This window comes from Budorcas taxicolor, chromosome 6, assembly GCF_023091745.1.
Source record: "Budorcas taxicolor isolate Tak-1 chromosome 6, Takin1.1, whole genome shotgun sequence".
In the NCBI taxonomy this organism is placed as follows: domain Eukaryota; kingdom Metazoa; phylum Chordata; class Mammalia; order Artiodactyla; family Bovidae; genus Budorcas; species Budorcas taxicolor.
The window spans coordinates 58,558,107-58,571,378 of NC_068915.1; the positions used below are offsets into that span (position 1 = coordinate 58,558,107).

The following is a 13,272-nucleotide window of genomic DNA, read 5'->3' on the forward strand; positions in this document are numbered from 1 at the left end:
TCATGCCTTAATGACTGTCAAAGCCTCTTTCAAGGTTCTCCCTTGTATGAGATCAGTCTAGTTCAGGCACTTCTTTACTTGCTGTGATGTGCTGTTTTAAATCGTCATTTAACCATTCTGTGTTAGATGCAGTAGCTTCCTGGACCTTCACTGACCAGGAATCAGATGGAAACAGATTATTCGTTTTCTGAAGGATGTCTTCTATTTTAAACTTATTTTTGGAGCCATGAAATTGTTGCTCCAATACCTAGCATAGCTCTGGGAGCATTTTAGGTGATGAATGAATTGACTCATGAAAAACTAACTTATATTCCCAGCCCACAAAGGCTTCTTTATATGCCACTCTTCCTCTTCTTGGAGTTTACTGAAGAAACTTCCTTGTTTCTATGGGTTGAGGCTCCCTAGCATCAAAGCCACAGGACATGGCTGTAATGGTCAACAGTCCAAACCATAAATCAGGGCAAGTTTAAATCCGACTGCTTCTGGGGCACCCAGGCAGAGATGGGGGCCAACCCAGGACACACAGCGTGCATCCCAGCCACCAACAGTCCCTACATAGGAACAGCTGTGTCTTAGAACACACAGTTTATAATGACTTGAGGTGGAAGGGCACTGTTTTAAAAATGACTACGTCTCTCCTGTCATAACATCCAGAGTAGACCAAGGTCTACCAGAATAAAAAAGATTTGGAGGAAGCTTTCTTTTTTTGGTTTAGATTCAGGGAAAATATGGACTTGTAACAGGTAGAAAAGTTCACATACAATTAGAAGTTAAAGTAGGGCCGACCATTTTGATTATTTGGAAAGATGTAAAAATATAGCCTTCCTGCAATAAATTGTCCATAAATGTGTCCTGACAGTATTGGTTCAACTCCTTACAGCTGAATGTCATGTGTATTTCTGAAGAAATGGCTTCATGTTGATAATTGGATACAGAGTAGGCACAGGGAAGAGAGGTTTTGTTGTGGTCATTTTCCCACAGTTGAGGTGACCTGACCTAAGGCAGTTTGGCCATCAGAGATGGGTGAGAGTGGTAGGCTCCTCTGTGCAGCTGATAGAACCAGAATCCACTCTCAGGAGTTCTGCCACACACTCCCATGTAGGTAAGCAACCAGGCTCAAATATACAGCTTGTTCTTGTCAGTTGATGAAGTTCTGGCTCTGTCTTTTAGTCCTTGGGTGAGGACCGCTCTGGAGGCAGGACTCAGCTAACCTTGTAATCAGGCTTTGATGGACTCCTGCAATGAGTAGAAGAACTAGAAAAATCTACGGCAAAGCTCAGTAGCTCCTGGATTCAGTATAATCTTTTGCCCTGGAAATGGAAGAGCAGAAAGTACCCGTACAGAATTTCTTGCCAATCCACTTTAAGCACCATTTCCATTTTATCAGTGAAAAATACTTTTAATAATGTATTGTGTTAGTTGCTCAGTCATGTGACCCCATGGACTGTAGCCCGCCACGGTCCTCTGTCCATGGATTCTCCAGGCAAGAAACCTGGAGTGGGTAGGCATTCCCTTCTCCAGGGAACCTTCCCAACCCAAGGTTCGAACCTGGGTCTCCTGCATTGCAGGCAGATTCTTTGCCATCTGAGCCACTGGGGAAGCTTTTAATAGTACCCCCTGATAAATAGTGTTTAGAGAGAGGGATGGTTGAACCCTCTCACGAGGTGAACAGTCCATTACAGAATCTGAAATGGTAACTAAAGACCCTGAAAACTATATTCCTTAATAGGACATTTAAAATGTTAACCAGCCACCCCCAGAGCAGAAAATACAACTAATCCATGTAGATGTTCCATGGTATGTGCTGAAATAGTTTAGCACTAGGAACAGTATCACAACAATTTAAGGTGAAGCAGATACAAAATGTTTCTAATGCTTTTTATTCACCCATAAATATTTATTATAACCAGGTTTATTCTCATGTTCCTGCTGATAGAGAAGTGAAATAGTTTGGAACTTCTTAATAATCCAGATTAATAATAAGGTTTTTCAAATTATCTTACAAAGAAATTAAAAGATCAGACAGTGCCTTTGACTAAATGTTGATGAACACAAAAATGGGAATATAAGTGATGTCCAAGTATGTGCTCAATCTCCTTATGGTTGTACCCCTAGGACCCAGGTGAGGATAAGGGTAAATTAGGAGAACTCTAGGCCATGGCAGTGAAGGAATGTCCTAGACCATGGGTCAGCAAACATTTTCTATACAGGGCCAGATAGTAACTATTTTAGGCTTTGCAATTTGGGGGGCCATGTGGTCTCTCTCGCCACTGTTCACCTCTGCTGTTGTACTAGACAACCCACAGAGGTTATATAAACAAGTGAGCATGTCTGTGTTCCAATAAAACTTTATTTACCAAAACAGAGGGGAGGCAAATTTAGGCACCTGGCTGTAGTTTGCCAACCTCTGTCCAGGCCAGTCCTGACTGGTTTTCACAGAAATTTTATAAGCTTCCACGTGACAATAGCTTTTCAATTACCCTCCCTCAATCTCATCCCTCTCCCATAAACCACAGTAACAGTCCCTTTTCTGTAGGGTAGTCAGAATCACTCTTTACTACTTTAACTAGGCATTGACTATACTTACTGACAGACCATCTCCAACCTTGAATACCCGAAACTTAATGTATCAGCCACAGGGGAGGATGCATTCTTTGCCTTTCCCATCTGCAGACTTGTTTATAGTTGTGTTATCAGAGAATTCAAGTATTTTTGTTTAAAAAGAGACATTCTAACCCAGTTATCTTGTAGGTGAAGGAACAGAGGAAAGACAATATGGGTCATTTGAAATCACTTGCTGTAAGATAGCTCCTGAGTAAGTGAATGAGGTAAAGGCATTTGCTGCTTACTTTCATTTCAAATTACACTTTAATTTTAAATCTTTCCAAAAATATTAATATAACTCAATACACATGTTTGTTGAGTTTCCTACAGTGTTCAAGAAACCATGTTAAGTGCTGTATAAGATATGAAGACAAAATAAGGAAGATTCTTGTCTTCATAGTATTTACAACATATTAGGATAACACTCAAATGACTCTAATCAAAGATGATTGTAACCATCCAAACTGAGATAGATGCAAAGTGCTCTGAGAGTTCAGAGGAAGAAAAATTATATCCAGTTAGGAGGAACAAAATATAGAGGAGACAGTTACTCTAAATGGGCCTTAAATACGTTAAAACAACATACTGAACGAACAGCCACCTGACAGTCTTTTCTGAATGTAATATATTCGCAGAATTGTGTAGCCATTACCATTATTCAGTTTTAGGACATTTTCGTCGCCCGCAAAAGAAATCCACATCCATTAGCAGTGAGTACTCATCCCCCCTCCCTTCAGCCACTGAAAGTGAAAGTGAAGTCGCTCAGCCGTGTCCGACTCTTTGTGACCCCATGGACTGTAGCCCACCAGGCTCCTCTGTCCATGAGATTCTCCAGCCAAGAATACTGGAGTGGGTTGCCATTTCCTTCTCCAGGGGATCTTCCCGACCCAGGGATCGAACCTGGGTCTCCCTCATTGCAGACAGCCACTAGAAGCCACTAGTTTTCTTCCTGTCTGTGGAATGGAGGTAGGTATTTGAGAGTCATAGCATAGAAGTGTGTAAAACTGTGAGAAAGGAACAAGATTCACCAAGGGAGAGAGAAAATAGCTAGACAGTTTTAAGGAACAACTGTTTGAAGGGTCAAGACGGTTGGCATGTGCACGTGAATTGCAGGTTGGCTACTGTCATCACAGGGCCAGTATGTGAAATGGCTTCCCACATACTGTGGTTTTAACAGTGACCAGAGATTTGACCAGTTGGCAAACACTGACGTCAACAAAAATACCCACTGATTAGCCTGCAACTTGGTGTCCTATATAGTGAGGTCATTATCTTTTTTTTAGACTAATGAAATTATCAGGCTTCCCAGGTGGTTCAGTGATAAAGAATCTGCCTGCAATGCAGGAGTTCAATTCCTGGTCAGGAAGATCCCCAGGAGGAAGGCATGACAACCCACTCCAATATTCTTGCCTGGAGAATCCCATGGACAGAGGAGCATGGTAGGCTGTAGTCCATAGGGTTGCAAAGAGTTGACACGACTGATTCAACTGAACATACACACACACACACACACACAAACACACACAAGGAAATTATCATCTTGAACTATCCTTCTGAATATACGTTATCCAATAAGGTAGCCACTAGCCACACATGTCTATATAAATTTAAGTTAAAATTATTTAAAATTAAATTTAAAAATTAGTTCCTCCGTTGCACCAGCCGTATTTCAAGTATTTGATAGCCATATGTGACTATTAGCTACCATATTTGCCATCATGAATACAGAACATTTCATCATCACTGAAAGTTCTATTGAACTGCACTGTTGTACATGGTAGCAATAATTCACAAACTTCATAAAGAGGTTTCTGTTCTGTATGTTATTTTGTAATGGCTCCATTCCTCATTTGGCTTAATATGTCACTTTTTTATTCCATTTCATCCTTGTGTTTCCCCATCTAAACTATTGACCAAAGAAAGCTCAGACCTTCATGGGCTGGTACCCAACAAGGCACACTTCTGTGTATGTATGTTTTTTTCAGTTTGAATTTCTGACCAAATTGCAATACTAAATGTCAAGCATGTTAAAATAAGTTCTCAGGTATTTTCCATGCTTATTCTTATTATGGCTACAAATTTAAGTCGTATGAAGTAAATACTTTCACAGATACAGATAATACTTAGTTCTTATATGCATATCTCCTCATGCCAGGTGAAAGATCCACGAACGTTTAAAGGTAGCCCTGTAGGTCTGTATTAGTTCCTATTGCTACTGCAACAAAGTACAACCAACACAGTGATTTATAGCAATACAAATGTATTCCCTTACAGTTCTAGAGTCTGAGGGGAGAATGTTTTCCTTGACTTTTTCAACATCTAGTGGCCCCCTGTGTTCCTTGGCTTGTGGTCTGTTCCTTCACCTTCACTCCAGTCTTTGCTTCTGTCATCACATTGCCTTTTCCTCTTTGCAGTCAGATCTCCTTCTGCCTTGCTCTGATAAGGACACTTGTGATTTCAATGAAGACCCATGCAGGTAATCCAAGATTCTTAATGATATCTTCAAAGTCCTTTTGGCCATATAAAATAACATTCACAAGGTGAACATGGATGGAAACTGTGTCCCCTGCATCTTCTGCATTGCAGGCAGATTCTTGACCACTGAGCCACCTGGGAAGCCTGATAATTTCATTAGTCTAAAATAAAGATATAAGGACCTCACTGCATAGGAAGCCAAGTCACATTCCAAGGATTATGACATGGATATTTTGGCGGGCCATTATTCGGCCTACACAGAGGTTACATAAAGTTTCTTCTTGGTAGAAAAAAGCTTACCTCCACCAGATTTAATTATTCAGGGCTTTGAATTAAAATTTAATAATTCAGATAAAGAGTAAGTTGTTTGTTTGTAATCATGTTAACAGATATTAAAATGTCTGACAATGGTGATGACATGTTAGCCTCTGGAGACAAAGAAGAAATTACCAACAAGCCCAGCAGTGATACTTTACCCAAAGATGCAGAAGTGCACTGTGATTCAGCTGCAATTTCAAATGAGCTAACGCCAGCGAATCCCAGAAGAGATGTGCACGAAAATGAGGCTGTTCAGGGTGCAGAGACTGCTGACACTGGACTCGCCGAGGAGCCCAAAGACCTTGGCGCCATGGAGCTGCCCCTCAACGGAGAAGTGACTGAGGATGCCCTCGCTGAGTGTGTTGATGCCGTGAGCCTCGAGGCAGAACCTGGATCCGAAATACCCCTGAAAGAACAGAGTGATCCGGTAGGAGTGGTTCATTTGACCAAGTTCTTACTGATACCTACCATGGGTATAGATTTGTGCCAAGCTGTGAGGTTAGAAATTGGGAATTCAGTATACACTATGACATTACCTCTATCGTCAGAAATGTATTGTTTGGTGAGAAAAGGTTTATATGAGAATAATTGGTCATTTTAATATTTTCATTTTGTTGATTGTATTTTTATTAACAATAACCACCACCAAATTATTGGATACAACAGGCACTCTCCTAACTACTCTATATGTTAAGTAATTCACTCCATACAACAGTTCCTTGAGATTCCAAGCTGGATATTATTAACCCCAAGTTATAGATGAGACAATCAGGCTCAGAGATCTTAAGCAACCCAGTAAGATATTAAGCTACTCAGTAAGTGAGGTCAGTAAGGGAGCTACTCAGTAAGTGAGCGATATTGTAATATTGAATATAATGAGTCCAAATTATTAATGAACTTAATTCCCCCCTAAACAAGTTAATGCTTCTTTAACATCACTTAAATTTTTACTGCATATTTACAAATCCACTCTGAAGATCCGAAACCTTCAGATTCCTCTTTTATCATCACATACACCTTCTGGAGACCAGCAGCGGAACACCTTTGTGCTTCACTTCAGTGCATGCACCTGGCTCTCTGGGGGATAAGTCAGGCCAGTATCTCCATGTCACTACCTCATTCCACATCAATATGACCAAGCTGGGTTTTCCTGACACCTTTCCCTCCATCCACCTGGGGACCAGAAGGGGTAGGGAGGCACTCTGCAGTACTTGAGGAAATGAGCCACTCTCCTCCAAACCTGCCTTCTAGAAGGATGCTACAGTGTAGGGGGATCGGCCCTACTCTCCCGAAGTGTGCCCCACACGGCCCCTCCTTGAGGTGACTCTGCTGCAAGCAGTGAGGGAGGCAGGCTAAGTGGGGAGTTCGGGGGCTGGGCTTTCATCCCCCATCTATCATTAACTCTGTTAGTTTGGGCAGGACACCAAATTTCTCTGTGCTTCAGTTTTTCCTCTGTAAAATGAAGAATTTGCCCATGGAGACCAGGAGGTATCCTTCTGACTAATGTTTTGTGATTATTTTACTCAAAAGCAGACTTCTTGGGCCTCAGTTTCCTCAAATCGACCCTCAGAATTGTTCTAAGATGAGATGAAAGGAAGGGTTTTCCCATCACTGGAGATGTTTAAACAAAAACAAATGATCATTCTGCTGAATGTCATGGAAGGGATCTGAGGACCAGCTGGGAGTTTGGATCAGTTATGTAAACATACATGCAAAATTTTGTTTATGAGTTCCATGATATCACAGACACTTTAAAGCCATCCATGGACCCCCTGAAGGATTAAGAATCCCTAGATCAAAGGGTCTCAACTCTAGCTGAACATTTCAACCACTGAGAGAGCTTTGAGAAATAATTGGGAGTGGGGAAGAAAGAAAGAATGATGACAGGGTGGATATTAGTCTGAATTCTCCACAGAAACATAACCAATAGGATATGCCCTCTACCTGTATTTACCTGTGTGCCTGACTTTGGAACCTATTTTCCCTCCATGCTGTCTTTCTACTGGGGCACATTGGTTCCCAATTGTTATTGTAACTGCTACTATTAATATATACTTTTGTACATTAAAAAAATATATCTTAACCATGACATTCTGACCAAAGATGATTCAAAGAAGCTATAAAAGTTTCATTGAGTCAAGATATGTGTGTTCATGAAGGCTAGATTATACATTCCAGTTTCAGACTTCTAGAAGTTATAACAAGTTTGCTAATAAAGATAGCAAAATAAAAAGTCAGGATGCTCCTACACAACCATCTTCTTACATTTTGAGCAAATCGAATGAATTCTTTTGAGAGCACTTTGTAAACCTCCTTAATGCTACAGAGAGAGAGAGAGAGCTAACCGGGCACCTCCCCTCCCCTACTGATAGCTTTGAAAAGGGGAGCATTTCCTTATCATGAAGCTTCACAAAGTATCTGAATGGAAGTTCAGAGACTGGCCACAGAGAGCCGTGGCTCTGTGTGTGTGTGGAGGGTGGGGGGCGGGGTGGTGGTGGTCGTTGCATCAGGAACTCAGGTAGAAGCAGGATGTGGGAGGAATTCCTGTGAGCATGTTGGTTCTAAGAAGACAGAAAGCTAAGACAGGTGGCTGGAAGGGCCTTGAGAGGAAAGCATATCTCTTTCACCCAGGTTACATTTAAACCTTCTAACTAGGTACAGATATAGTTTCTTCTTAATAATTACTAGAAAAGGGGATTCTACTCTCTCTCTCTCAGCAACTTATCCTTTTGTCTTAAGTTAATATTAGACGAATTCAGTTGGGTGCTTCATCTTCAAGCATTCTTCATTTGCTCTATTTTATTTGTTCTTCATTGCACACTTACAGGAAGTTGTTTTGCGGTGATGAAAACAACCATTTTTCTGTTGATCCAGAAGAGAATGAATTCTGCAAAAAAAAAAAGAAATTTTTTTCTCTTTTTTTCCTTGCAAAAAGTCTTGAATCAAAAGTTCATTTGTACGTTGGTTGGTTGGATCTTGAACACAGGTCTGCTGAGGAATGACAGGTCCTTCAGGAAAAGTTCAAAAGCCTGTCTGGGCCTAGATGTATTTGAGTTTAAGAGAATCTCATCACCTCTTAAAAGAAAGTTTCTAAGGGGAAATGCCTGTTTTTTAAAAAACCTGGCAGAATAGTCATTGAGGAGGTCGTTTCTTCTAGGACACACTAGGTTTTGTGATAATGGGTTTAAATGTATATATTTTTTCTATAAGTGGTATCTAGTTACTTTGGGTCTTGGTCCACTTAAAATTATTATTTTAGCTTATTAGCTTCCCCTTTGCCTGAGTCAGCATGGCGGCCATCACTTGGCAGGCAGGACGGTGTGACCCCAGGAGGCACTCTGGGGCCAGTGGTTCTGCCAGCTACTCATCTGGCATGTCTTCTTTGAAGGGTCACACCATCACAGTTGATACACTCAGAGAAGCTATCTCTGTCTTTAGGGCCCCTTCTCTTTGTCATCCATTCTGATGTACAGACTCAGAAACCACTGAGCTAAGGCTTCTTTTAGGAATCCACACCACAACATCCATAAGAGATGGTCCCCAGCCCCCCTTGAACTTAGGAGGTTGGACTAGAGTCTAAATCTTTACCAACCCCATGACACCATGTATTATTCTCCAGAAGCTGGGTAGTATAACTATCTTTAGGATGCCTCCCATCTAGTTGGGGAAGGAAATGTTATATAAAAGCAATTATAGTATGTCTTGGACATCCCTGTAGCTCGAACAGTAAAGAATCTGCCTGCAATGCAGGAGACCCAGGTTCTATCCCTGGGTCAGGAAGATCCTCTGGAGAAGAGAATGGCAATCCATTCCAGTATTCTTGCCTGGAGAATCACATGGACAGAGAAGCCTGGTGGGCTACAGTTCATGGGGTCGCAAAGATTTGGACACAACTGAGCGACTAACACTACGCTTCATAGTATGTCTTAGCGTACTAGATATAGACTAGATAGGCCGGGCACAAGGAAGCCTGAGATGGAGCACCCAAATCAACCTTAAGGAGTTGGTGAAGTCCCCATCCTTGGTTCAGAGATGTTTGTCATGGGTACTAGGTTGGAATGACATTTATTCGCAGAAATCTTGTGGGACCTTATTATGCACTAGTCTCTCCCTCTCTTAAAGTCACTCAGTCGTGTCTGACTCTTTGCAACCCCATGGACTGTAGCCTGCCAGACTCCTCTGTCCATGGAGATTCCTGGCAAGGATACTGGAGTAGGTAACCAGTCCCTTCTCCAGGGAATCTTCCTGACACAGGAATCAAAGCCAGGTCTCCCACATTGCAGACAGATTCTTTACCATCTGAGCTATGAGGAAAGCCCATGTGCTAGTCGATCAGCCCCTAAAAGATCTAATCTAGTTCAAATTTCCGTAAATTCTTAGCATCAGAAAATATTACCCAGAGTAAAAAAATTTCATCCCTACTGTCCTATACCAGTGCATTAAAAAGCCAATCATGAAGAAGGTAAAGGATGCATGTTACCTCTCAAAGTACTCAAAGGAAAACACAGACTACCACTCACCAGTTCTCTCCCTAGAAAAGGAAAAGTAGGGTGCTTAAGAACAGTAAAATTGCTATCAACAAAGACAAAGATGAGAGCACATAGGCCAAGATCTGCTGATGACAGATTTTTGCCTCTTAAATGAGTGAGTAGAGTTTGCCCCAGTTCTATTGGAGTGTTTCTCTTTTTATGACTCTCCACGTGAAGACATCTGATTTTTCACTTGCGCAACCAGATGGTAGCTGCTACCTTTTGGTTGTATTGGATGTGCGTATGCATGCTTAGTCTCTCAGTCATGTCTGACTCTTTGCAACCCCATGGACTGTATCAGGCTTCTCTGTCCATGGGATTTCCCAGGCAAGAATACTAGAGTGAGGTGCCATTTCCTCCTCCAGGGGATCTTCCTGACCCAGGGATCAAACCTGTGGTTCCTGCATTGGCAGACAGATTCTTTACCACTGTGCCACCTTGGAAGCTCAGTTGTATTGGACAGTGCTTCATAAATCTGGTGGTGTGTTATAATCACCTGGGAAGTTTGTTAGAAGTTTAGATTCCTGGGATCTACCCTGAAAGGTTCTTATTCTTTAAAAGATCACAATGGAAGCTAAGACACCATATTTTTAGTAAATTCCCCCAGGTAATACTCTTACAGTCAGACTGTGGACCAGTGTTCGGGAATCACTAATATTAGTACACAGAAGAACTAGTTGAGGAATCAGATGAGATTGAGAACATGGTGAGCTCAGTATTGGACATACCATGAGACATCCATGTGAAGATATTTTGTGGATAGTTGATTACAGTGGTCTGAAGCCCAGGGGAGGTGATGGGGAGAGATTTTTGAGACCATTAGCCGTTGGGTGTAACCCACTCCAGTACTCTTGCCTGGCAAATCCCATGGATGGAGGAGCCTGGTAGGCTGCAGTCCATGGGGTCACTAGGAGTCGAACACGACTGAGTGACTTCACTTTCACTTTTCACTTTCATGCATTGGAGAAGGAAATGGCAACCCACTCTAGTGTTCTTGCCTGGAGAATCCCAGGGATGGGGGAGCCTGGTGGGCTGCTGTCCCTGGGGTCCCACAGAGTCGGACATGGCTGAGGTGACTTAGCAGCAGCAGCCATTGGGTGTTAATGGGAGTGGGTCAGATTGCCCAGGTGTTGTATATAGATAAATAAAATCAGAGGCCAAGACCTGGCCCTGAAGTCTATGTTTCTAAGTCAATTTGGTCATGCCCACCTCTTAGAGTCTCTTTGATAGATTGTTCAGTTCAGTTCAGTTCAGTCACTCAGTCGTGTCTGACTCTTTGTGACGCCATGAATTGCAGCACACCAGGCCTCCCTGTCCATCACCAACTTGTAGTTGCCAGTAAAGTTCATTCTATAAATTAAATTTCAAATCATGTTATACCACACTGACATTTTTTAATTAAGCATTAATTAACAAAAATGTTTAAAATAGTTCATGAAAGCACATGTAGACTTGAGAATGTTCCATTGATCTGACCTTTTACGTGCCTTGACCACTACTCCGAGTGAAAGGTTCATTCAAGGCAAATGCCTAGAAATCTAGGAGCAGAGATTTCGTCCTTCATACTTGGCATTGAGAAACCAGGATTCTCCAGAGTTCAGAGATGAATAGAAGACCACTTAGAAGAGGGTAAAATCCTTTCTTTTACCCTCTTCATGTAAAGGTAGGAAAAGGCTCTCAAATATATTTAACCACCAACTAGTGTTGAACACCTTTAATTTCACAATCTAGAACCCCTTTCAGATAGTCAGAATGCTAGTTACCAGTCTAACATGTTTACCAGTGAAAGCCCGTTTCTGTAATTCAGTATGCTAACTTGCAAAGCCTCAGATGTTAGTAAAGATGTGAATAATACAAGTGCTCATTAAAGCTGCCTCTGGAGTATGGCTTTCCTGATTAGGATGCCAGCTGACCACCTGGACTATGTGTACTTTATTGGAATGCTTGAAGCATTTGGGTTGCAACTTAAGGAGCTCCCACGATATGTGTGGAAACTTTCTAGAGTAAACAGAAATCATCATGATAAGGGATGGACAAAAAAAAAAAAAAAGAGTAAGAAGATAGGGCATGGAAGCCAGGTCATGAGAACAGAGTCTTCTAAGGATGGAGAAGTGGTTAAGCTTCTGGTGCTACTAAGAGGTCAAGAAATAAAGTGACTATAATGAATCCATAGCTCTGACCCAGAGAGAGCCCTTGTGATCTTGATAAGGATGGTTTCATGAAATAGTGACCGTGGAAGGGTCACTGTGGGGCGGGGAGGGGAGTGGATTCAGAAGGTAGGCAGCTTTTTTAAGAGATAAAGAAGAAAGAAAGACATGGAACAGAAACCAGACAAGTTGGGAAAAAAAAACCAAAAACATTTTGTCATCCTGATTTTCATTTGCTGGTTTTAAGATGGAGGATGGTGCACATAATTAAATGTGGGAAGTAGCCAGTAGAGAAAGGTTGAAAAGCCAGAAGAAAAGGGAAAACCAACCTTCCCACGCCCAGAGGAGATCAGATGGAGGTGATAATTACAACCAAGAGGAAGATACCACTTCCGTTACGATAGAAGGGAAAGAAGTAATTGTGAGTGGGGGGTACAGTAAAGTTAGACTTGTGTTGAAATGGGGTTTTGATATAGGCCAGTGTTCTGTCCATAAAAAACACTACTCAGACTTTCAACTTGGTTTGAACAATTAGTATTCAATTTATTAAGGTTATAGAATCAAAATGTCGATTCTCCATAGTATTCATCTCACAAATCTTACTCTATTTAGAAGTCTCGCATAATTGAACACTCACTTTCAAGGGGCTTTTGATAAATGCTTGGTCCTTTATGCCAACTTAAACATGGTCAAATATTTTTTAACTACATCTATAAATTTAATATACTCTATCTACTTTTTAAGTACCTCATTTACCTGCTTAAACAAAATCTTGCTGAGTACTTAAGAATTGTTATAAATCTTATAGAGTGGACTTAATGACCCCTTAGGTTCCATTAGTTCAGTTCAGTCACTCAGTCATGTCCAACTCTTTGCAACCTCGTGGATTGCAGCATGCCAGGCTTTTCTGTCCATCACCAACTCCCAGAGCTTACACAAACTCATGTCCATCGAGTCGGTGATGCCATCCAACCATCTCATCCTCTGTCATCCTCTTCTCCTCCTGCCTTCAATCTTTTCCAGCATCAGGGTCTTTTCCAATGAGTCAGTTCTTCACATCAGGGCCAAAGTATTGGAGTTTCAGCTTCAGCATCAGTCCTTCTAGTGAATATTCTGGACTGATTTAGGATTGACTGGTTTGATCTCCTTGCTGTCCAAGGGACTCTCAAGAGTCTTCTTGAACACCACAGTTCAAAAGC

The 13,272-nt window shown here is 41.6% G+C and overlaps 1 protein-coding gene across 2 annotated transcripts in view; it reads left to right on the forward strand.

Annotated features, from left to right (window-relative positions):
- The window catches only part of FAM114A1 (family with sequence similarity 114 member A1), a 66,116-nt gene that overhangs the window by 2,518 nt on the left and 50,326 nt on the right, over window positions 1–13,272 (forward strand). The window contains exons 1-2 of one of the 2 annotated variants that reach the window (XM_052642077.1): window positions 5,024–5,080; window positions 5,469–5,824. In XM_052642077.1, coding sequence (XP_052498037.1) covers window positions 5,065–5,080; window positions 5,469–5,824 — 372 coding nt within the window. In that variant the 5' untranslated portion in view covers window positions 5,024–5,064. Of the gene's footprint in view, window positions 1–5,023; window positions 5,081–5,468; window positions 5,825–13,272 lie in introns of those variants that run through there. The other variant, XM_052642078.1, reaches the window with a different exon arrangement.